The following is a 27,133-nucleotide window of genomic DNA, read 5'->3' on the forward strand; positions in this document are numbered from 1 at the left end:
AATACAGACCTCACCCCGCTGCCCGCGGGGCTCATGGACTAATACGCTTTGCTCTATAGGTAATGTTACCTGTCAGCAAGCCCACTTTACGCATTTTTAGTCTCGTTGGAGGTTTTTTTTTAGAAAGCTAGAAAATGGATGCGCTTCTCTAATAATAACAAAGAAACAATATCCGATCATCAGAATCTTGCTATATGCAGTAATACTTACTTTAGAGCACTTGGAACGAAACTAAACATTTACCCTGGTATAATTCGTTATTTATCTTTTGTGTTATTATTTTTATTTACTATTTAGACTAATTATATTACAATTCTTTTATATTATATTTTGTTATCTTGCATTATATTTTATTGAAGATAAAAAATTGGACCTAAATTGCTTCAAGAAAAACTACATTTCAGAAAGGGGCTGTTATTTGTTTGTTATAATTATAAATAATAAATTTGTTATAATATAAATATAATTATATGTTATAATTATAATTATATAAATTATAATTTATTGTTATAAAGCTGAAAGCAACATTTTTGCTTTCAGCTTTTTAGTGTTTACACTTCAAAATATTATTCATTGCTTTCTCAGATTCCTCATTAACGCACTCATTAATGATAATGAACAGGGAAGTGGAGTATCCTCTCATCGGGCATCTTATTATTTACTATTATTAGGGGTTGGGATGAGTGGTTATCCCTAAATTCCCATTATATGTAAATTGGGAAAAGTGACGTGGTTAAACGGCATGCGAGCAATTTTTTTTGGGATGGGATTAAACGCGTTAAAGCATGTCGTGGCATATAGGAGGACACATGCGGACAATTGACGTTACATATGCATTAACTTTTTTTTAAGACATTAATCTGGAGGTTAAATCTGGGATGCAAATTGAAGCCTGGGAACTAATGCCGATCTAATTTAGAAGAACAAAATCTTCAAAAACACCATCCACAAGTAATGCATAGACCAAGTATGTCATTACCAACATCTCAAAATGTTAAGATATCAACTTTTTAATCTTTAAAAGCTTGAAAAGTAAAGAAAATTAAAGAATGACAAATAAATGAGTTCAATTTAAATAATTAAGGAAATTAACAGGATATAAAGCGTTCTTTTTTCCTTTTTTTCCCTTTTTCGACTTTTCGAACCACGAATACTGCGAAGTTTAAGTTTTGATACTGCTTCTCCTAGTCGGTTCAGTCGTTTAGTATCCTTGAGTGACCAAGTAAACTAAAGGACTAGTCACTTTATTACAATTTCACTCCACTTCTAGTTGGGCACGTGCACCAAGGGAGGATCTCGGGGACAGCCCCCCCCCTCCCGCTTCAACAAAATCTGAAATTTCCGTAATTGTCTGGTATCAATAACATTTGTTTTTCTATTCCCTCTCATCGAAAAGAAAAAAAATTATGCGTACGTGCCTGCGTACAAATGCTGAGTGGCAAGTGGTACGACACCTAAAACGTCGAGGCAAACTATTCCTCACTCTATTTCCTCATTTTAATTGTATTTCATCTCTTCTCGTTCAAACTTTAATTACAATTTGCAATTTCAATTTAATTACAATTTTAATTGTGTTTCGACATTTTTCACTGCATTTTCACATTGTAATTTTCACAAGTAATACATTTAGAAACCAAAATTCATGATCCGACGCCAACGCCTATTTATACATGTTCATTTTCCCTCAACAAATTAGCAGAGCTCTTAGGGTTAATTTCCCTTAGGCCAGAAATTAGAATTCTGAATTTACCAAAAGCTAAATATTAGGATTTAGTTCAAAGACTACTGGATACTAATACAACTGTTAAAGAACAGTTTGATTTCTGAGGAATAAAAATAATCAGAACCATCTAGCGTCTCCAAATAATATTCCCCTTGAGGATGCATATTTAACAACCCACTCGGTGTGTTCGAGCGTCCCAACCAACTAATCCAGCTAACGCTAACTTTCCCGGATGTAACCTGTAACTAATAACAACAAATAATCATTCAGCCACTTATGGACAGCTAAGCGAACCGTGTTTGCTTCAATGTAAACTACTAATTAAATTAAATTTAATTTGCTAATTTGCCAAATTAAATTTGCTAATTTACAGATTCTTGGCAATGTTGTACCCTTTATTATTAGATAAAAAACTTTTTTTAACTGAAAGTAGGGAGCACCATTAAAATTTAAAACGAACAGAGACTATAATGTATATAAGGGAGTTGCCCCCTCCTCAATAGCTCGCTTTTTATGCTAAGGTTAGACTTCTGTTTCAATTATTTAAGAATGACTCCTGAAACAAAACAGATGTTTAATAAGGTTTTTTAAAAGTAAAAAAAGAAACTTTAGCGTGAAGCAAATCGAATGCACTGCTAGAGATCACCGTCTTCTGTTGATAGTGTCCCAAATTTAGTGAAAACTATATTTTTATACATTTTACATTGTATATATATATATATATATATATATATATATATATATATATATATATATATATATATATATATATATATATATATATATATATATATATATATATATATATATATATATATATATATATATATATATATATATATATATATATATATATACATATATATATATATCTATATATATAAAAATAAGTTGTCTGTCTGTGGATGTGTGGATGGATCAGGTGACGTCATGTTTGTTCGCATATGACGTCTGAATTATTTCACACTAATACAAAAGAAGAAAAAAACTAAAAAAGGTAAAAACTACAAAAAAAACTAAAAAGAAAAAAAACTAAAAAAGGTAAAAACTACAAAAAAAACTAAAAAGAAAAAAAAACTAAAAAAGCTAAAAAACTAAAAAAACTAAAAAAAAGTAAAAATCTAATAACTAAAAAAAAACTGAAAAAAATAAAAAAAGGCAAAAACTACAAAAAAAATAAAAACTAATAAAAAAACTAAAAAAGCTAAAAAACTAAAAAAACTAAAAAAAACTAAAAAAAGGTAAAAAACTAAAAAAAACTGAAAACTAAAAAAGAAAAAAACTAAAAAAAAGGAAAAAACTGAAAAATAAAAGAGAAAAAGAAAACTAAAAAAATATGAATAAATATATATAAAAATAAGTTGTTTGTGGGTTATGTCTGTCTGTCTGTCTGTCGAGTGACGTCGTGTTTGTCCGCATATGACGTCTGAATTATTTCACACTAATACAAAAGAAGAAAAAAAACTAAAAAAGGTAAAAACTACAAAAAAAAACTAAAAAGAAAAAAAACTAAAAAAGCTAAAAAACTAAAAAAAAAACTAAAAAAAGGTAAAAAACTAAAAACTAAAAAAAACTGAAAAAACTAAAAAAAGGCAAAAACTAAAAAAAAACTAAAAACTAATAAAAAAACTAAAAAAGCTAAAAAACTAAAAAAACTAAAAAAAACTAAAAAAAGGTAAAAAACAAAAAAAACTAAAAACTAAAAAAGAAAAAACTAAAAAAAAGGAAAAAACTGAAAAATAAGAGAAAAAGAAAACTAAAAAAATATTAATAAATATAAAAAATATAAATATAAATATAATATAAATTAGCAATCAACAAAGCACCGAGACACAAATGACGACCGGGACACAGGGAGTATAAATGACGACCAGGACATAAGTAAAAAAAAAACCTAAAAAAACTAAAAAAATGGTAAAAACTACAAAAAAACTAAAAACTAATAAAAAAACTAAAAAATCTAAAAATCTAAATAAACTAAAAAAGAAAAAAAAGAAAAAAGGAAAAAAATAAAGGAGAAAAACAAAACTAAAAAACGAATGTATATACAGACCGGGACACCGGGATACAAATGACGACCGGGACACAGGGAATATAAATGACGACCAGGACACAGAGACACAACTACAATGGGGACGCCGGGGGGCACAGGGGGATATAAATGACGACCGGGACACCGGGACACAAGGAATATAAATGACGCCCGGGACACTCAAAGAGAAATCACAGACTGGAACACCGGGACACAAATGACGACCGGGACACAGGGAATATAAATGACGACCGGGACACAGGGACATAACTACAAAGGGGACGCCGGGGTGCACAGGGGGATATATAAATGACGATGGCGACTCAGGGAATGGTCGATTAGCAATCACCATCAACAAAGCTCAAGGGCAATCATTAGAATCATGAGGTATAGATCTGAATACGGATTGTTTTCCCATGGACCATTATATGTTGCATGTTCAAGAGTCGGTAAACCTGACAATCTATTTATATGCACAGACAATGGGACAGCAAAGAATGTTGTATATTCGCAAGTTTTACGTAGTTAAAAACATATATATATATATATATATATATATATATATATATATATATATATATATATATATATATATATATATATATATATATCTATTCACAGGTGGGACATAGGGACACAACTACAATGGCGCGTAACTAATATGGCGCGTAACGACTTACGCGCGCGGGGGGGCTTGGGGGGGCGCGAAGCGCCCCCACCAACTAGGTGTTGGGGTGGCGCGAAGCGCCACCCCAACAGCTAGTATATATATATATATATATATATATATATATATATATATCCCTATATTTTTTTTTCTTAAACCAGTGATTTTCATTTATGTTTTTAGGGGCAGCTTTGTCTATTAAAAATATCATTTATTAAAGAAAAATACTACAAATAAATTAAAATATTATAAATGTTATTAAAATATTATTAAAGCAGGAGAGGAGGTCTACCTCAAGCTTTTATTTGCTTAGAAAAAAAATAACGTCATTTGTTTTAGTTAATCCAATTCGATTTCGCGTATTTGTCAGATTTTCTTTAATTTAAAAAAAAATTAAATTAATTTTAATTAATTAGGAAACTCAACAGTGTTTATTAGCATGTTAGTGATATAATTGGCTTTGGTCTAATTTTCCGTATTTACAAAGCTTTTTTTCAGATAAATAGAACATGTATTCGTCTGTATTGTATTCTGTAAGAATTTTGCAAACCTCCATCAAATACAGGCTCCCAAGTGGGGACTATTTAGTAGGGGGGAGGGGGTAAATAATCCTGGAATCACAGTCAAAATGTGTTAACTACAATTATTCTACACTCTAGGAAAGTAAGAATCGTTTCAAAATCAAGGTTTCCACTGAAACGTGTCTCAATCTACTACATCACTACAACTTACCTGTCTATATCGTATTCTATAAGATTGCTGCAACCCTCCATCAAATCCAGGCTTCCAAGTAAGCACCACCGATTCATGGGTCGTATTTAGCACTACCAGGGAAACAGGAGGGTCGGGTCTGCTCGTCCCACTCAAAACTAGCACAGTCCTATTAAATCCAAGTTCATTTCTTGCGATACAGTCATAAGACCCGTGGTCACGTGATCGAATTCCGGATATCTGGAGTGTAGTTTCCCAGGTGATCAAATCGACTTGAGTGTCATCGATGGATATACGGTCGTTGGAGGTGATTGTCGCTCCGTCCCTAGTCCAAGTGAAAGTGACGTTCGGGGCGCCATAAGCGCGGCAAGTAAGAGTGGCTGTTTCACCTTCATTTGCAGCTGCTTTTTGGTGTTGGGGATCATCACTCATTACAGGGCGATCTGAAAAATTGATCTCGTCAGGGATATTACAGAGATTCGGTTTATTTGTAAAAAGAAAAATTATGACGAAAATGTTTGCCATCCAACTGGCTTACAATTTCACACAGCATAACCAATCAGATTGAATTTGCCTTTTTTTTCTATGTACTGGCTCGAAGTTCCTTGCAGGACCTAATCAGGTTTCATGGGAACCAATCAGGTTCCCACTCAAGGAAATTTTTTAATTTACGTAAAAAATTAAGGAATAATATAATTTTCGTATAACAATACGTCGCAGATATAAACCAATGAAATCAAAGCACAATTTTTACCAGGTAATTATAGGAGAGTAAACTATTTTTTCATTTGGGTACGTGCACAGAGCCTCTGATCCAAATACCCCACGAAATTTGTTTTACTATTTTCCAAACAGCTCCCTTAAATTTTTGTAGCTGCTCAAGTTGTTTCATTACTTGTGTAGTTGTTTCAAGTTGCCCCCCTCTTTCTTGAAAGCGATTCCAGCTTACTTTCCTGGGCCTAATTGTTACGTTAAAGTAGGCAAGAGTAATTTAGACTATAAATGGGCTAATCCTGATGGTTTAATGGGTTAAGAACTTTTGTTCTTAACTTTTTTTTATAACGGTAATAATACATATAACGATAATAACGGTAACGGTTATAACGGTAATAATGATTCTCAAATAACAGGGTTTTTCAGCCAAAGAAGATTAGAAGAATATGATCGTGATTAAACTACTTAAAAACAAAACTATGACAATAAAACTTCAAATGCGCTTCGTAGCTATATCAGCGTTTTTTCTCTCCATGGTTTTTTAGGTGGTTTAAGACCAATTAATGAAGCAAGTCGAAAGTCAGCCACATCGAAGTAAAACCTTGCGATAGAAGATAATTGAAGCTGCGTTTTTCAAAACAAAACACTGCGTTTTTTTAATTTTTGTAAGAATCATTCAAGTAATCGTGGCCCTGCATTAACACCACATGCAATTACACCTTTCTAACTCCGCCTTCTTTCAACGAAAGTTTTCTAAGAATTCGAGCAATCGAATATAAAATGAATTCTAGTACCTTCGTGTCATTTTTTAGCAGACCTTGGGCTAAAAAGTGCAACTATGGATGATCAATTGAACTTGTATCTAAAGCACTAACTATGGCACCCACTGATCATTAAGTTTACATCCCTCAACAAGGTCAGTTTCCATTTCAGGTCATCAAGAAGCTAAGTCCGAGCGAAAGAAAAATTATAATATGGCTAAAGTTGTACAATTTTGTATATAAACGGAATAAATGGCTTTTGATGAAAACCATTCGGGGTTGGGAGCGTTAAATGTTGTTCTAGCCAGTATTTTTAAGACCAACTTACGATACATAAAATTATTTGTTAGATTTTGTTTTAGGAGAAACAATCTTATTTAAAACAATCGTAATTAGTTAAATTCAAGCATTCCGAGCGAATTCAAAAGACCTGATAAAAAAGAAGACCTACGTCAATTAGAGGCTTATGCCATTTTAGCTTCGTAACGGCTACAAGATAAGATAATTCTGAGTGCACCATTCTATTCCTCTTGCTTAGTTTACTCATAACACATGTATACTCATTTGCAACCAAAATGGCATGTGTCACACTTTTAATTATCACAGCCAAATTGCTTTTATTTTATTTCTGAATAGGTAAATAAAGATCCTCTTTAGCCGTTGCTGGCGAATAGGGCGTTGAACCGACATTTCAGTTGTTGGATCTTTTCTACAGGGATAAGTGGCAACCGTGTCGCCCAGCCTTGCCGCAGCAGGGATCGATCCCAGGGTAACGTATTGCTAGCAAGAGCACCAACCACTGTGCTACCATAGCTTGAAAAAAAAAAGAAATGAATAAAATAGAAGGACCATTTTATGAATCGGGTAGATTTCCTCAACTCCGAATCTGATTCTTAAAAAAGAACCAACTCTCCTGGTTATTGATTCTAATTCATCATCTCCTTACAAAATAAACAAAACGAAAATTCAGCAAAAGAAAGTCCAAAATATTTACTAAAAATAAAGCTTTTCGCTGTCTGAACGTAAAAACTGCTAAAAATTGAAGATAGCAGCAAACGTTTTTCGAACAAAAATAAATCAAAAGGGATATATCAAGACATATCAAGATATATCAAGGGATATATCATGGGATCCAAAGAAGCAACCAATCGATACAGCGAAGCTGGGATGTTAATGCGGAGCATATAACTCGAAAGCGATTCTTCACAGAGGACAAAATAGGTTTTGAGGCTATTGTGCCTCAGCATAACAATAAGAGAAAACGCAGGACAAAAAAAAGCTCAGCCAGTGAAGATAATTTTTTTTTTTTTTTTTTTTTTTTTTTTTTTTTTTTTTTGTATTGAGGACAACTAGGCGGAGCTCTTGGCTGACATAATCGCATTTTTACTTTTCATTCTTTTTTCTATTGATTCAGTTTTTACTTTGGTTTTCTTTTTTTACTTGTTTTCACTGGCTGTAAGTTTTCCTCATTTTATTCGTTATTATACGTTTTCTCTTATTGCCACGTAGAACAAGTTTTGATTTAGGAAGGTCGTATTAGAAAGTTTCGATACTCCTTTATGTAATTTAGGAACATTGAGCGGACAGGATAAAAAATATTTATACACATGATATCAGCTTCGGAATGGTCTATTTTTAATTTTTCAGGTCATTTCACAGAAGATCCCTTTGACGCTAGGGGAAGAAACTTATGATGGTAGCAACGGACTTATAGCTTTATTGCAAATTACATTCTGACAGTTTCTTTTTCGAACAATGACAAATCAAAAAAGGGATATAGCACAAGATCTCAAAGAAGTTACCAATCGATATGACGGAGCCAAAAAGTCATTTATGGTGCGTATATCTCAAAATTGAATTCTCGTTAGGAACGTGCTTAGTGGTCCGTATTAACAAAATGTGGGCCGTGGGCCGTAAAATTGTAAGTAAATTGTGGCCGTGGGCCGTAAATTGCTAGCCATAAATCGTAGAAAAAACTCCTTTCTTGTTATGAGTACACATAGGATCAGTGTATTTTATGCAGTTTAGAAAAGGTCAGTGACTAGGACCAACGATATTTATGACCATGATGGCAGCTATGACGTGGTCCATTTTTCAATCTCTTGAGTCATTTAACACAATATCTCTTTGACCCCAAGGGAGGAAACTTATGATGCTAGTCAAGAACTAAAATATGTAGCTTTAGTTCAAATTACCTGTCAGCTTCAGTTGGGCTTCTGAATTAGAATTCAGTTTACCAAAACTTTTAATGGGGTGGAATCTAAAGTAAGAAAAGAAGCCAAAGGGAAAAGTTTGTAATAAAAGAAAAATTAAATTCAAGGATAAAAATAAATAATTCAGAAACCGCAGATTAAAAAGGGAATTTATTTCTAGCAGCGTCAATATTTGTTCCAAGTTTACTTATTCTCCATTAGTCAACAATTCATGGGCTTAGTGAATACTGTGAATTTTTTCCCTTCTCACCAAGTCTCTTCCTTTAACCGTTGATAGGTTTTTCTCTCATTTTGGTTCTTTCTTTTCTCTTGTGATTTGCCTATATCCTTTCGTCCTTGTTTTTTTTCATTTGTAAGTTTTTGCTGTTGCCTTTTTTATTTGACAAGTAAATTCCTCTCATTGTAGCTTGTGAGTCATTATTATCTCATTATTTTCAATTAAAGAACTATCTTATTTTGTATCTAATATTTGATTCTCTTTTATATTACATCCTCTTTTTTATTATAGCTTCTTTTATATTGTTTTCTATTATATTATTTTCTCTTTTTACATTGCATTAAAGGCAATGAATTTTATAAGTAAAAAACATAACACTTTACTTTCGGCGAATGTGCTATTTTTAATGGGAAGAGACGAGAATTTTTTTTTTTTTGAATAAGACATGAATCATGTCCAAAAATAATAAAATGAGGTAGCAAACAAAAAAAAACGGACAACTACACAGAAACTAACTAAACGGCAACTATATAATTTCTACGGGAACAAAAGGAACGAAAATCAGCAAGATATTTTTGAAGAAAACGTCTAAGAACACGTCTAAGAATTTCCTGTGAGATGTTGACAGAAATGTCTGCATTCTTTATCCTTTTATCTTCTTTTCATACTGTTCTTCGTTTTTTGGCTGGAATTATCCTTTTCTTCTTCTTTGCAAAGTATTTTTTCATTTTATTGTCTATATTATAACAATAAGTATTAAAAGTGGGTTTTGAAACCTGACGACTTCAAACAACATGCTTATAACAAATCGAGCTGAACCTCATTTTCAAGGATTCAAATACTTATGTATCAATCAATAAATTTAAAATCCTCGGTTTGCATGCCAAGTAAAACACCGCGCTTTATACTAATATATTGCAACACTGCTCTTGCTGTACTGGAGGAAAAAGAAGAAATCGGCTCCGCGCAAGGAAATTTCAGGAAAGATGTATGGGTTTAAGTCATAAAATATAAACAAAAAATAAAAATCAAAGGGTTGGTAACAGAATTTACGTCCTAAACGTCTCCAGAGATTTAAGAAAAATAACAAATAAATAACAATAAATGAAGACGAAACTAAGTTAATCTTTTTTTTCTAAATAAGTTTTAAATAAATCAATAAAAAGTATTCAAAATAGTGAAGGAAAATAAATGAATGATTCATAGTCAAAGTTACAACCTAAAAACATCAAGATTCACTTTTATTTAAACTACAAAACCCGACTACAATTCAAGATTCGAACCACGATTATCTGACATGGAATAAATTAAAAAAACAATCCTAGAGAAAATTGAGTCGATCAACCTAACCCTCGACTAGACTAAGACTAGAATTATAAGAATAGAATTATAAGACTAGAATTATAAGACTAGAATTGTAAGAGTAGAATAATCTAAATAATAATAAGACTAGAATTATCTAAGACTAGAATTTGACATCCCTTGCACCACGAAACTTTCCATTTACATAGTAAAATACGACATTTTATTTTAGGCTAATGCGCTCTTTCAACTGGAAAAGTAAAAAAAAGTGCAAGGAAAAAAATTTGAAGTATATCTGATTTAAGAGGAATTCGTCTCAAGATTACGATCTCCTCCATTCTCATCTAAAGAAAATTATGGCATACTTTATGGTGAAATTTTCTCCGCATTCCAAAGGCAATCAAGGCCACATTTTAGGTGACAATTGTTTAAATCCCTGGTGACTTTTCAGGGGGAAAAAGGGAAAATTCAAGTATCAAAGAACTTTATTTCCGTTCAGTTCCTTAAAATTAATGGAAAAGACGAAAATTCAGTCTAATTCACTTGCTTCTAGAATTTTGCCCTGCAAATGGTAAGTTCCTAAGGACTGTTTCAAACGGAATAAAGTTATGCTGAGGGATTGACAGTTCTCTTTTCAATTTTCATAATTCAAGCAGCATTTTCTAGACACTTCTTAAAATCAAAATCCAGTATCAGCCTTTTAGCTAATAAAAAAAAAGGATGTAGCTTCCTTTTTTCATTTTTTTTTATAGTTTCAGATCGAAATCTTTCTGATAATAATAGGCAGCAGAAATAATTTATTGAATTCATAAAAAAGGGAGCAAAGCAAGAAGAATAATTAGGGAACGAGAATGTAAAGAAGAGGAACCATGACATGAAAATTTCATACCGTCAGATGATACAATGCTTTCGCGCGACCAAATATTTGGTACACTTTTGTTTCAGGTCAGGATTTAAATATTCTTTTCTTCGGCCGGATACATTATGTTTAGCATGAAAATAGAAACTTACTTTACATGCAATGGAGCTATAGGGAGCTACAGTGATGACAGTGGTCAAGTATGGGTCTGAAGCGTTGGCGCTCCAAAAGATGGAGGAGGATTTGCTAGATGTTTTTCAGAGAATTTGCCTTTGATTGGTTGCCAGACTTGGGATTGTTTTGGTTACCTGACTGACCGTATCTCAAGCAGTAAGCTGTGCGAAAAATGTGGTTCAGTCCCCCTTTCTGGAGTTATAAGGAGAGAAAGGACACGTTCTGCGGATGAAAGATGACAGACTGTCATAGATAGTCCTTGTCAGCTAACCCTCTTAGGGCCAAAGGAAAAGCAGATCGTCTTCGTATGGGATGGGAGGATGTCATGGGGAAAGATTTAAAGGAAATAGGAACTTCTTGGGAGGGTATAAAGAGGGAGACTTTGAATAGATTTGGACGGAGGAGCGTGCGTCACTCTGTTAATGCTACAGCAAGTTGGTCATAGTAGTAGTAGTAGCATTTCATTCATGATAAAGAAGTTTTGCATTTTTTATTCAGACATAAGTTTTCTAGGGAGACTTATCGTTTCCTAGGGATAATTTCGTATTCAATGAGGCATGGTGGCCAAAATTCGCTTAGTGACATCGCTTGAACGTTTTCCATTGGCAAAATTACCATATTCTGTTATATCTTAGAGAAAAATTAAATTAAAAGCAAAACTGTGTGAAGATTCATAGGATAAATAAATGAACTTACACTTAACGACAAGATTTGACAAAGCCACAACTTCCCCGCCAATGCCATTATTAGCAACACATTCAAAGGCACCAATATCCTCACGTTTCGCATTTTTAATGGTCATATAAGCTCGTCCTGCATCTGCTGCAATGTCAACTCGCGTCATGTCAAAACCTTCTCTCCTCCAGGCGACGGTTGACGAAGAAAGAGGGTTGCCAGTGGCTTGACACTCCAAAAACGCGTCCCTTCCCTCTCCCACTGTTACAACCGGCTGTATTGAAGATATAAACGGTGCATCTGTGGAATTAAAATATTGAATAAAAAATCTGGCATTTAAGGGCAAAAATGGATAAAGTCCAGTTCTGTTACCATCAAAATACAAGAAATCAAAGATACAAAAAAGAAAAACAGCAGTATTATTTCAGCAAGAAAATTTCAAATGACAAGCCAGTAATTAAAACTTCAAAAATTTTATTTCGACAAACAACACCGGCGATGCTATATAAAATGATGGGAAAAGATGAGAAGGATCCAAAAAGGCGACAACTTAGGTCCTTTCCTCTGGATATGTTCCTCTGATAATGTGAATTTATCTCTGCTACTACAGGAACAAAATATGCTTTCAAATGGAAGGTTAGGCCACTGGCCTAAAGAAAACTAATAATAAAGTACATAGCACAACTATTAAACAGACTATAAGAACCGCTTATCTAAAAATGGAATAAAAAGCGTCTTTTTTTGTTCCACTACACATAAGAATTAAATAGACAATAAGTAAAATATACATAATTTTATTTAATTTATTGGTTCTTTTTAATATATTCTTATTTTGTAATATATTCTTGTTATAATTTATCTGGTACTCTGTGATTCTACGTGTTGAAACTCAATAATCAAGCACCAAAAATGTTAAATTATGTTGCCCAATAGTTGGACATTAAAGTCAAACCAACTTCATCTTTAAATGACCAACAATTAGGCAAGCATACAAGAAACGGAAAAAATTGGATTCACACACCAACCCCCTGAAATATTGTAACTTTTTCTGAATTTTCTATTTGTGGCCCTATCAGGAATTATGCCCAAAACCATGGGTTTGGGTCACGAACCAGGTTATAATTAAAAAATAGGAAGCTTATAAAAAAAACGTCACTTGTACCGCGTTCTAAAATAAATGAAATAGTTAAATCGAAATCAGATACATTGGCTAAAATGTAACTTTTGACAGCAATGGGACACGAGACGTTCGATAGATCTGCTGGTAAGGCAGATAAAGAATAAGAGTACATTGCTATTTAAAAAAAAAAAAATAAGTTTAGCTTTCTATTGATCTGTTTTCGCTTATTTTTGTTGCTAAAATAAGTTTGATAAAGCAGGAGTTACTCCTCCCTCACCCCCATTTGATATTTCTGACCGTGTCCACTCTTATGATTCTCCTTCTTTTAATATCTTTATTTCTTTTTTTAGCGAAATTTCTACCTTATCTAAATAACAACAGTCATATTTTAAATTTAGTTATAAAACTTTTTTTTCTGTATTTTCATCTAGAAAAAGCTACCCGGATGTTCTACCTTAAATTTCAGGTATATAGCCAAGATTCCAGCAGTTGTATTTTTAATTGAGATATAAAACCATTAATCATCCCTAAGAAATAATTTTTTTTATAATTTCATCTAGGGAAAGCTGGGAAAAGCAATCTCCCAACTAATCAGTCCTTCCTGCCACGATTTAATTTCTTCCAATTTTGATCCATCAGTTCTATATATTTACTCCTAGATTCCTTCTGGTGTTAAGAAAATTAGATCTCTATGAGGTGAAAATAGACTTTTTTAATTTGGGAATCACTTTTTAATTTGAGTAGGAAAGATTTTCGGATCAATTTGGGAATTAGTTACTAAGATTTTAACTAAAGGGACAGGTGTTATTCTCAAGAAGTTGAATCCGAGTCTTAATTAGGGGGAGTCTTAATTTTTTAATTAAGATTTTTAACTTTTTAATTTTTTAATTATTCCAGCATAATGTAACTTAAAAAATTAGACCAAAAAAAATTAATAAAATAAATTTATTTTTTTAACTAAGACTAGAAGGGAGACTTTCAAATGTATTGACTGGCACCTAAACCCTTTTCTGTGGGGTATTTTAGGTGAAGTTAATACAACTCCAAAAAAACTATAGGACATAAAACTATAAAAAATAAAACTATAGACATAAAACTATAGGACGTAAAATTACAAGTGTTTTGTGGGACACGGACACGAATCCCCCCCCCAAGCACCTGATTGGCATTCATGACGTTGGTCTTCATTCTTCTTTGATATTTATAAAGGTTAGATGACCAATAACTGGGGGAAAACTCATTAAGCTATTTAGCATGGCAGAGCTTTTTCTTATAGTTCTCATTATGCGGAACGTTGAAAACAGGAACAAGTGAAAGATTAAAGTACCAAAGAGAGTGAAACCTAATCTGATTGTAAGAAGTGGTTAAGTGCAACAGTATGATTTATTTTATCATATCGTAAATAATCATATCTTAAAAACATATAATAAATAAATGAATTAATTTAATAATGTATTAAAGAAAAGGACAAATCCAGAATTCAATGTTCAATTAAAAAGTCTTTTTCATTAAATTTAATTGTGTTATTTATTTATTTTTTTGTTTATTTATTTATTAATTTTATTCATTATATGATGTTATTTATTTATTATTGCCATTTAATCTTGAAAAAGACATTGACCAAGGTTTAATGAAAAAAAATATGCAGTTGTACAGCTTTTGGTAGTAGCAGCCGCCAAAAAAAAAAAAGGCTAAAAACATACAGCAATAGACAGCTAGAAAATATATTGTTTTTTGAAGGTGCAGTTTTCCTGGAGACTTCACAGATTGTTAATATTTGCATTTTTGGGGACGAAACATGTTGCTAAATTAAACCAATCTTTACTCATTTACTTTCACAGTTCAATGTGGCAACACTGACGAAAATGTGATACCAAACGACAAATCTTAGAAAATGGTGAAGTTCAGGAAATAAATAGACCTAAGGTAGGCCCTGGGAGCAAAAGATGTCTTTATTTTGATGTTCTTGGTACTTTAAACCCAAGTGACCAAGAATTTGCTTCTTTCTGATTTGTTTTTTCTGATGTACTAATGTTAACCTTGTCTTTCCTGTTTCTCTACTTTCTTGGTTTCTATTTATTCCTATCATTATAATTACTACCAGTTTTATTTACCGTATTCTAGTGTTTATTCTTCCTCATCTTCATTTCATATGTATTGTTTGACTTAGGGTTCTTTTAGTGCTCTATTATTGTGTTGTATGGCCCATAACAAGCAAAGCTTCTTGGGTCGAATAACTTTTCTACGTTTGTAATAGTGTTTTAGTATTAATAAAATGATTGATTGAAAGGATTAATTGATTAATTATTCTCCTAAGCGACTGTTAATCAGCCTGTGCAACAGGAACATAACCTCCAGAAAAGAATAGTCATCATATTTCCAGGATACTTGTTCTAATAAGTTAGCGCTCAAATAAACTCATTAACACGGATAAGGAATACATAAGCCTTTACACGAGACTTTTTAATTGTCTTTCTCATACTTACAGTAGAGGAAAGAGGGGGAATTTTCAATGTGAACCGACAGAGCGTAATATTTACTTACAATAAGGAACGCATTATTTTGGATCAATTCCAATAGAAGGAGTATATAACAAAAGACTTGAAATAAAATACTGGCCATTAACTTCTGCAAAGGTAGTCATTAGGTAAAACGGTTTCTTTTTCGATTGCTCTTCCATGAAAGACAATATTTATGGTATTTTTATCGCTCTATCTACTTCAATGGCTATTTTCAGGGATAATAATGTACTAGTTTATTAAAGAGAAAAAGGGGACTTTTTGTAGCTAGGTAAAGATTTTATTGAAATAAAAAAAAAAAATTTGTTGAAGATACCGTCATTCAGAAAATTAGACTAATATTAGAAAGCTCAACAAAAAGGCAGGCTCCAATAACTAAAACTTGATACCTAGATCTTAATATATTAGCACCTATATTTTGATTTTTTTTTTTTTTTTTTTCATCTCAGTTTTCTTTTTTTTTAAACACAATTTAAACTTCCAATGAATCGTGGGCAGAAAACAAAGAGGGAATTCACAGCTTTTTTTTTTTTTTTAGAAGAACAAAAACCAATTCTCGAGATCTGGAGTACTTAGAGCTTAAGCCCATAAAAGCTCTTTAATGTGGGTTTGTAAATGGCAAATAACTCAAAACTGGGTGATTTTACCAGCTCTAGAATATGATCTCTAGGCTCCATATCTCCAGTTCTCCATACGAACAACTCCATAACTATTCAGGGTAGCTGTAAAAGGAGTACATACTTTGCTCAAGCATTTTACACTTGGGACTTTGGGCATGAGTTCGTTTCAAATCGGTATCTCCTAATCAGGGACGTACGCTGGGGTAAAAGCCACGGGACCCCCCTCCCAAAAAGACCCAAGATTTTCCCAAGCTTAAGAGGAATTTTAATTCTAATTATAAAAAAATATTATTACCATCCCTCCCACATTAAAAGCAGGTACATACCTGTTCTTAATCTGTTTCTAAGAAGTATAAATAATTCAAATTTATAAATACATATAAAAACATTTTTGACTGGCTTGTTGACGAGCCCTTGCAAAAACTGCAAACCTTATAAAAGTTATAGTTTAAGTGATTTTCTGAGAACAACGGTATGCTAATATAAAAAACATGAAAAAAAATTTCTTTAGCATTACAAAAAAGCTTTCTATTTTGACTATATATATATATATATATATATATATATATATATATATATATATATATATATATATATATATATATATATATATATATATGACTGCGCATCCTTTGAAGGTTTTGTTTTGCTTTGAAGGTGAAGTTATCTTTGGGAATCAATAGAGCGTTATTTTCTGAATTTTTATGGACAAAAAGCATTGTCAGAACTAATTTATTAGCTGTGCTTATTTATTTCCACGGTTCGACGTGACAACACTGACGAAAGCAAGACATTGCCCTAAAAACTTCATAATTTTGAAATAACAGAATAAATTTTAGAGAATCACGTTTTTCTGACATGAATAGAACAAAGATAGGTCTAGGGGAAAAAATGTTTTTATTTTGATGCCTTTGGTACTTTAAAAGTTGAAGAAACGAACAGCGAAATGCAAAGAAAATTAAGCTAGGATGCACTCGAGTTGAAGCATAAGGTCTCTAAAAAGAGCCAAAAAGTTAGGTAATGAGTTCCAGCATTTCTAAAAACTTTGAGACTTTAATTTATTTTCAACTTCTACGGGAGTTTTTCAAGTAAATAAAAGAAAGTGCTGACTCGAAAGCTTGAAATTAAGTTGTGTAAATGATCTGATGAGCAGAAAAGTCACGAAACTTTCACTTTTTATGGCTTTCCTTTTAACTTCTTCTATTGAAAGAATGAATAAGAGTAGCAATGCAATCTCCCTTAGACATGATAAGAAACAATAGCAGGTACTTTAAAACGTTATTAAGACCATTAATTCACATAGTTAGTAGTAGATTATATTTGCACACAGGAGGAAATAGGGGGTTGTTTCCACCCTAATTTTCATTAAAGACCAGAAAAAAATTAGAAAAAAGCGTGTTAGAATGTGAAAAATCTAGACTTAGGCTACTGTCCAAAAAAGAAATAATTTTTCGGGAAAAAGCCATGAAGTCCATAAAAAAGGCAAACATTTGCCTTTTTTGGCCTTTTGAAAAAATTTACCTTTTTTGACCCTACACATGATGAGAAGCAGTAACAAGGACTTTGAAACTTTATTAAGAGCATTCATTCCCGTAGTTAGTAGTAGATTATATCTGCACACAACAGGAAATAGGAAGTTGTTTCGGAAATTTTTTCTCGAAATTTTTGTTTTTCGGGAAAAAGCCATAAAGTCCATAAAAAATTGCCTTTTTTGAACTTTTAAAAATTTTTAATTTTTTGAGCCTACACATGATAAGAAGCAGTAACAGGTACTTTAAGACGTTATTAAGAGTATTAATTCCCGTAGTTAGTAGTAGATTATATCTGTACACAGGAGGAAATAGGGGGTTGTTTCCACCCTAATTTTCATTAAAGACCAGAAAAAAAAGAAAAAAAAGCGTATTAGAATGTGAAAAATCTAGACTTACTGTCCAAAAAAAAAATATTTTTCGGGAAAAAGCCATGAAGTCCATAAAAAAGGCAAAAATTCGCCTTTTTTGGCCTTTTGAAAAAATTTACCTTTTTTGACCCTACACATGATGAGAAGCAGTAACAAGGACTTTAAAACGTTATTAAGAGCATTAATTTCCGTAGTTAGTATTAGATTATATCTGCACACAACAGGACATATGGAGTTGTTTCGGAAATTTTTTTCCGAAATTTAAATTTTTCGGGAAAAAGCTATTAAGTCCATAAAAAAAAGGCACAACCTTGCCTTTTTTGAACTTTTAAAAAATTTAAATTTTTTGACACTATACATGATAAGAAGCAGTAACAGGTACTTTAAGACGTTATTAAGAGCATTAATTCCCTTAGTTAGTAGTAGATTATATCTGCACACAGGAGGAAATAGGGGATTGTTTTCACACTAATTTCCATTAAGACCAGAAGGTTTTGCAAAAGAATATGCTAAAATCTGAAAAATCGAGACTTAATGTCCAAAAAAATTTTAATTTTTCGTTAAGTGCGAGTCGATTTCGAAAAAGCCATAAAATACATAAGAAAAAGGCGAAAAATGTATAATGTAGAAAGCAAACGATTTCTGAGACAACACTAGCTAAGCATGAAAAAACAAGAAACTGAAGGGATAATGAAGGAAAACAAGATAATTCACACCCAGTGGAAAAGAAGAAAAGTACAAATATTTCGGCCGGAACATCCGCTCAATGAAAAAGAAAAGGGGGATCAATTCGCGGAAATGGAGGGGGGAAGAGGACACTTAGTATTTTCGATTTTTTATGAAGATACAAACGTAGGAAGGCTCTTTTTTTTAATGAAAATACCAAGAAAGTATTTTTAAAAATAATGGAGAGTATAATTACCACCTCCCCGAAAAAAATTGACCTGAAGCTTAAAAACACATAACAGTGCTTTCAGGTGCAACCCAGGGATCAGTTTTCAAACAGTTCGTGGTAACGAACGGTAATAACGGTAATAACGGTAAGGAGCGCCCCGGCTCAATAGTAAACGAAACTCTAAAAAAATGGAATTTTGATGTACATAAAAAGAATTGGATTTTCATGCTGATTTTAAATATATAAGTTTCATCAAATTTAGTCTTTGTCATCAAAAGTTACGAGCCTGAGAAAATTTTCCTTATTTTGGAAAATAGGGGGAAACACCCCGTAAAAGTCATAGAATCTTAACGAAAATCACACCATCGCATTCTGCGTATCAGAGAACCCTATAGCAAAAATTTCAAGCTCCTACATACAAAACTGTTGAATTTCGTATTTTTTGCCAGAAGACGAATCACGGGGTGCCTGTTTATTTGTTTTTTTTTTTTTTTTTTTTTTTTTTTGTTGTTTTTTTCCCAGGGGTCATCGTATCAACCAAGTGGTCCTAGAATGTTGCAAGAGGGCTCATTCTAACGGAAATGAAAAGTTCTAGTGCCCTTTTTAAGTGATCAAAAAAATTGGAGGCACCTAGGCCCCCTCCCACTCTCATTTTTCTCCAAAGTCAACGGATCAAAATTTTGAGATAGCCATTCTGTCCTGAAAGATCAAAAACCATAATAACTATGTCTTTGGGAATGACTTACTCTCCCAAAGTCCCTGGGGGAGGGGCTGCAAGATACAAACTTTGACCAGTGTTTACATATAATAATGGTTATTGGGAAGTGTACAGACGTTTTCAGGGGGATTTTTTTTGGTTTTGGGGGTAGGGCTGAGGGGAGTTTGCTATGTGGGAGGATCTTTTCTTGGAGAAATATGTCATGGGGGAAGAGACATTAAATGAAAAGGGTGCAGGATTTTCTAAAACTACAAAAAAAAAAATGAAAAAATAAACATGAAAAAGTTTTTTCAACTGAAAGTAAGGAGTAGCATAAAAAACTAGTTTTTTTATTTATTGCTAGTAGAGGTGCTAACAAGTTTTTTTTTTAGCACTGACTTTGATTTACTTTATTTCTCGTTTTTTTATATTTTTTATTATTTATTTTATTTTATTTTTTTGTTCTCCTACGTTTTCTTGTTTTACAACCCAAGGATCAGTTTAGAATCATTTCAATTTTTATCGAGCAGAAACAAAAATCGCGAGTATTCCCATGTTTTCAAGGCGTGTTAATTTATTACAGATAAAACGCTTCAGTTTCATTTTTCTTTTATTTACAGTTGAGGTAAGCCCTTTTTAGAGGACCAAAATTGTTTTTCTCCTAAATATCAAAATTTTTCATTTCATCCTGTCTTATTTTATTTATTCTCATATCATTCTTGGAGCCATCCTCATAAACAAACAGTTCAAAAAGGCGATATTCTGCGACATAAAAAAGTCGCAACGAGGGATCATTTTCCCCCGGATGACCCGCCTCATAGCTTTTGCAAATATAAGATAAGATTGAAGGGGAAAATTGTCTCTAGCGAGGTTCAATAAGGTTTAGGGGACTAGTTTCTCCATGGGCATTACTTCGATTAACTTTGGCTCAAATGGTGCAATTGATAAAAATGACATTTCCTTGAATTTGCCTAAGATGACATTTCCATCATGGGAAATAAAGGGAGTGACATATGGGTGTTATGTGCTCCGAGGTGCAAGATAGCCTAATTTTATAAACCTTATGCAGCAATCTTATGAAAGCCCCGGGTAATTTGGGCCTTTCTTTTTTCTTAAACGTGCATTCGAAAATATGTCATTTCTTGATTAAATAAACAGGGACTTAATTTGATGTGGTACAGAAGGGGGGAAGGGAACTGTCCTTTTCAGACCTAGATTTGCCCCTCCCCCAACCACAGTTTTCCCTCCCCCCCCCAAGACCCCAGTTTGTCCCCCCCCAAGACCCCAGTTTGCCCCCTAGCTGAAATTTAGTTTCTTCAAAAATCTGTCAAACTAAGATAAGCCTGAATAATTCAAGCATCCACAGAAACGGGTCAGTTTTCTTTAGTATATTTTTACCTTTATGGCTATACATGGCTCATTTTTCGGTTTTAACCACCATTTACACTTGATTAGGGAAAACTGGCTCCAATCCCCCCCCTCCAAGGATTTTGACGAAATTACTCCACTGGAAATACAGAATACTAACAAATTTTTTTTTTTACTACACTTTTCCATTTACAATTAAAATGAAATAAAAATATATAATAATGGACAAATTTTTTAGTTGAGCATAAAAAACACTGAAAAATGTATATACTAACAAAAGCCCGAATATTTCGGCTTCCTTTTCGGAAGTATTTATCAATGGAATAAGGAAATATTCCGTAAATATAAAATATAAGGAAGTGAATAAAGATGAAGGAAAAAAAATGAAAGAAGCTTTTCCTATTGTTTTTTTTTTCTTTTCCCCTTTAAATTGAATAGCGTTTCATCTCTTTACGTCATTTTGTCATATGTGCTAACTGTTACGTCTATTTATATTCTTTTTATATCCTCCAGTATTTTAAAAAATACCTTTTGGGTATGTTCATTAAAAAAAGAGCATCCATACATTTTGAAAGAAAAAAAAACCTTTTTGTATCTTCATAAAAAATCGAAAATACTCAGTGTCCCTATCCCCCTGCATTTCCGAGACTTGACATCCCTTCTATTTTCACTGAGGCCGGCTGAGCGGATGTTTCGGCCGTAATGTTTGTATTTATCTTCTTTTCCACTGGGTGTGAATTATCTCGTTTTCCTTCATTATCCTTTCATTTTCTTGTTTTTTTCATGCTTAGCCAGTGTTGTCTAAAAAACGTTTGCTTTCCACATTATAAATTCTTCACCTTTTTCTTATGGATTTTATGGCTTTTTCCAGTGTGACTCGTACTTAACAAAAAATAACGGTTTTTTTGGGCAGTAAGTCTGGGTTTTTCAGATTTTAGCATATTCTTTTGATGCAAATATATATATATATATATATATATATATATATATGTATATATATATATATATATATATATATATATATATATATATATATATATATATATATATATATAGAGAGAGAGAGAGAGAGAGAGAGAGAGAGAGAGAGAGAGAGAGAGAGAGAGAGAGAGAGAGAGAGAGAGAGAGAGAGAGAGAGAGATCAGGAAAACGATATAGATCACGTTTGCTCCAATATATATAGCGAGAATCATAGCCTGTGTAATGACTATGCCCACGAATTCAAAATTGTATCAAATCTTTTAAATGTCTTTCTACCCGATGTTTAAATGTTATTATTACATATTAATATTTTATTTTTATTGATTGTTTTTACACATAAACAAAATATCGGTATTCAAAAGCTAATAATTACGTTAAATACAGCTTAAACCCTTGGAGGAGGGAGGTATGAAATTTTCCATGGGGATCTCATTTTGCAAAAAAAAAGTGCGTTTCAAGCCCAATCCCTCATTTCTCAATGCTGCTACGCTTCTGAAAATATAGGATAAACATCGTCTTTTGGACAGGATTTTCTTCAATATTTAAATTACGTAAATGAATCTTTCGATAATACTTCACACCTGGTCTTCAACTGATACTTCACAACTTCAAACTGACAATGATTTTCCTGAAAGTTTAACTGACCTAGCTCAACCACTATCTTTAAAATATACAAGAGATTGCGAGTGAAAAGAACATTTTTTTCCTAGCACCAGGGGTTCTAATTGGGGAGAGAGGGGCAATATACACCTATATTTTGAAAAATACCAATTTTGGTACTGTTTTAGAATAAATAGAAAAAAAAATACCTATCCCTATATTTTTAGAAATTCCTTTTTTGTGTATCCATCCAAAGAGAAAACACTTTCCCTCCTTTAAATTTTTGCGAATTGTCAGCACTGCCTAGCAATAAAAGCAGGAATAGACAGCAGACAATACTTACATTGAACATTGACTCTGACATCAACCGAGTGGGTTCCCTCTGCATTAGTTCCCTCCAGTTTATAGACCCCATCGTCATCTCGTGTAGCATCAAAAATAAATAATTCATTCTCGCGAAATACAACAGTATCTTTCTCCTTCTTATTTTCCAAAGTTCGTAAAGAAATTCCGTCTCTTGACCACGAGTATGTCACTTTGGATGGATTGGCTTTACATTCGATTTTCTTGGATGCATTTCCGCCTTCAACCACATCTATAACAATTCCTGTAGATGGGTAGTAAGTCGGCTTATCTGAAAAAAAAGATCTTATTAAACGAAAAGTAATTGTATATACAAATATTTATAGACTTATCTGCAAGTTCTATCTTGAAAACGGCGCTATAAATTTTAGTTTCCATGATAATTAAAAATAAAAAAATAAAAATTTTTATCTTGCTTTAACTTCCCTATATTTAATCAAATCATTTTTCAGAAAACTTCTGAAAAAAAAAATCTTTTAAAATTCGAAGAAATCCCATAAACTTGGGTATAGTGGAATTACTTGGTCAGGTGCGTGGTTAAAGCACATCTTATTATATAAATTTACATATATCTATATATATAAAAATAAGTTGTCTGTGTGTGTGTGTGTCTGTCGAGTGACGTCATGTTTGTGTGTCGACTGACGTCATTTTTGTCGACTGACGTCATTTTAAGGATGGAGCTGCATGCGTCATGAAGTTGTTTGTCGACTGACGTCATGTTTGTCAACTAATGAAATTAGATACCGGGACACAAATGACAACCGGGACACAGGGAATATAAATGAAAACCGGGAACCTCAAAGAGAAATTACAGACTGGGACACCCGGACACAAATCACGACCGGGACACAGGGAATATAAATGACGACCGGGACACAGGGACACAACTACAACGGAGACGCCAGGGGCACAGGCGGGATATATAAATGACGACCGGGACACAGGGATTGTTCGAATAGAAATTACAGACCGGGACACCGGGACACAAATAACGACCGGGACACCGGGACACAGGGAATATAAATGACGACCGAGACACTCAAAGAGAAATTACTAACTGGGACACCGGGACACAAATGACGACTAGGACACAGGGAATATAAATGATGACCGGGACACAGGGACACATCATTAGAATAATGAGGTATAGATCTGAATACGGATTGTTTTTCCCATGGACAATTATATGTTGCATGTTCAAGAGTCAGTAAACCTGACAATCTATTTATATGCACAGACAATGGGACAGCGAAGAATGTTGTATATTCGCATGTTTTACGTAGTTAAAAACATATATATATATATATATATATATATATATATATATATATATATATATATATATATATATATATATATATATATATATATATATATATATATATATATATATATATATCTCTATTCACAGGTGGGACACAGGAACACAACTACAATGGCGCGTAACTAATATTGCACGTAACGACTTACGCGCGCGGGGGGGCTTGGGGGGGCGCGAAGCGCCCCACCAACTAGGTGTTGGGGTGGCGCGAAGCGCCACACCAACAGCTAGTATATATATATATATATATATATATATATACATATATATATATATATATATATATATATATATATATATATATATATATATATATATATATATATATATATATATATATATATATATGTATATATATATATATTATTTTTTTGCAAAAACTTCACTATAATGCTTTTCTGAAAATTCGCCAGCTACCATTTTCAGGTGTAAAAAAACAATCTGCATAGGTCAAAACATTTTTCATATGAGTGACATCACAGATATCCAGACGCCCCCAATACTGGTTTTACTTTCCACAGCGAATAAAATAAAAAAAAGTATAGTTTTTTTTACAAAAGGCATATGAAAAAAACAGTCTTTATTTTCACTAAGTGCAGCTCCATCCCCTAGAACTGCAACTTAACATAAGTTTAACGCTAGAACTGCTAAATGAGTAATTAAACTAGTAGCTCCTATACTGCTGCTTTCACACTAAGCTCTATAAGTTATTTACACAGTATCCATTATTTAGGAATAGTCAGACAACCTTAACAATCTTGGTCAATTGAATACAAAAAGACCTTGAAGGAACTTTTAAGAAAGTTGACACGACAAGTAATTCACTATGAAGGAGTAGTATTAGAAGAGCGTGTGTCTTTCTGAAAGTTTCCGAAGTTGAAATTAAATTATTTCTTAATAGAGTTAATTACTATCTTATTAGGTTGGAGATTAACAGTTAAATTAAAGTTTAAATAATGAGGTGCGAGACGTCCTCAAGAGGAAATGGAAAGCCAGAAATGTTATTTTGCTTTATGATTTTATAAAGCAAATGCTATAATGTTATTTTACTTTAAGTTCTTTATGATTCTGCTGAAATTTCTTAAAAATCTTCTTTTAAAAAAAAACAGATTATGAATAAATTATTAAACTTTTCCTATAAAGCTTGTCACGCTTGACCACAGCTTGAGTATCCATACCCATTCTACATATTTAGTTTTTCAAATAGTTTGTTTATGATGATTGTGATGATTTTAAACGATGAGTATGATGATTTATGGTGCTTTCGGACGATGCCTTAGAACCTTTCACACCAGCATAATTTAAAACTTTACGCTACGTTGGGTAATCTTATGGTCCAATTTTTATCCATAACGTCAGCAGCGTACTCGAGCTCTACATAGAATTTTGGGTTATATAATCTTGTCTTACGTCAAGGAAAAGTCAATATATTAGCAGCAATGAACATTTGATAGACTCTGAAAATGCATTAATAAAATTTTCCTATTAAGCCTTTCACGCTTGATTACAGCTTGAACCTCCATCTTTATTCCACATTTTTAGATTCCAAATAGTTTTCTTATGATGATTGTGATGATTTTAAGTGATGACTAGGATGATTTATAAATTTTTACGCTGATCTAGGGTATGGGCTCGTTTAAGTGAGAAAAGTTATGCCTAACATAGAGATTGGATTTTGGAAATTTTGAGAAGTAGGAGTTACTTAACCATAAATAATATTGGAAAGTTCGTCTGGGTAAGTATGAGGTATCGTGATGATTTTCTTACATAATCAGTTTTAGCATCTTTTCAGTCTATGTTTTGTTGCTGTATTTTTTCACTTGTTTTGTGTATGTCACCATGGCCCAATTGGGCTTTCGTGTGAAATAATCTATCTATCTATCTATCATAACATGACTTAGCTACTTTCAATGCAAAGTTACGTGTACAGTGTGAAAGCCACTTAAAGTGGCCTTAAAACCATTTTCACAACTGAACCTGGATAGTCCCTATTTAGAAACTGTAGAGGAGACTTGGCAAGAAAGAAAACAGCAGTGAACTTTTCTATAGTTTCTTGGCAAGAAAAAAAAAATGAAAAACTGAGTTATACTTGAATTTCATTGGCTTGTGTTCAGAAGCTGCAGAGTATATTTAGGAAGCTATAAAGTAAAAACACTCTATAAAGTAAACATCCTTAGAGCTTTAAGAGGAACTTTTTTGAGGGTATAATTACTTCCCGATCTTTGAAGATCTATAAATTTGCATATAGAGATACTTGGAAAATGGCTGGTAGAATGGAAATAAGTTTTTTTTTTTTTGGCTAAAACTGTAAGGTTTAGATTGGCATAATTATCCCGTCACAAATATAGACGTAGGAGGATCCAAGGAGGTAGGGGTTTTGAACCCCCTCCTCTCCGAAATGTTTGTCCAACTCGTAAGAACATAACAAAAAAGCATATGGCAAATCTTTGATTTCTTTTAAAAAATTTTTATTACCCCCCCCCCCCCGAAAAAATAAATAGCCTAAAATAAATAATAAGGGGGTGTAAGACCAAGCAAAATACAAAAAATAATAACCGGTTTAAAATGCAAAATAAGTGGTCAAGTCGTTTTCTGTTCATATTTTATAGAGATGAGAAAATAGCTTACTTAATTCAGTTGGCAGTCACGGTGTTGGTAGAATAAAACGAAAACAAAAATATTTTAAAGTGTAAAATAA

General features: G+C 32.6%; 1 protein-coding gene and 1 long non-coding RNA gene across 6 annotated transcripts in view; one reads left to right on the plus strand and one right to left on the minus strand.

Moving 5' to 3' along the window:
* The window catches only part of LOC136028879 (nephrin-like), a 252,420-nt gene that overhangs the window by 67,734 nt on the left and 157,553 nt on the right, over positions 1–27,133 (minus strand). For all 5 annotated transcript variants that reach the window (XM_065706832.1, XM_065706830.1, XM_065706833.1 and 2 more), the window contains exons 11-13: positions 23,092–23,382; positions 12,070–12,348; positions 5,155–5,576 (exon numbers count right to left, since the gene is read on the minus strand). In XM_065706832.1, the coding sequence (XP_065562904.1) occupies positions 5,155–5,576; positions 12,070–12,348; positions 23,092–23,382 (992 nt within the window). The remainder of the gene's footprint in view (positions 1–5,154; positions 5,577–12,069; positions 12,349–23,091; positions 23,383–27,133) is intronic.
* On the plus strand, positions 2,595–3,576 carry LOC136028880 (uncharacterized). The gene is made up of 2 exons (XR_010617899.1): positions 2,595–2,764; positions 3,242–3,576. It is a non-coding gene; the product is annotated as an uncharacterized LOC136028880 (long non-coding RNA).

This window comes from Artemia franciscana, chromosome 7 (assembly GCF_032884065.1).
Source record: "Artemia franciscana chromosome 7, ASM3288406v1, whole genome shotgun sequence".
Classification (NCBI taxonomy): Eukaryota; Metazoa; Arthropoda; class Branchiopoda; order Anostraca; family Artemiidae; genus Artemia; species Artemia franciscana.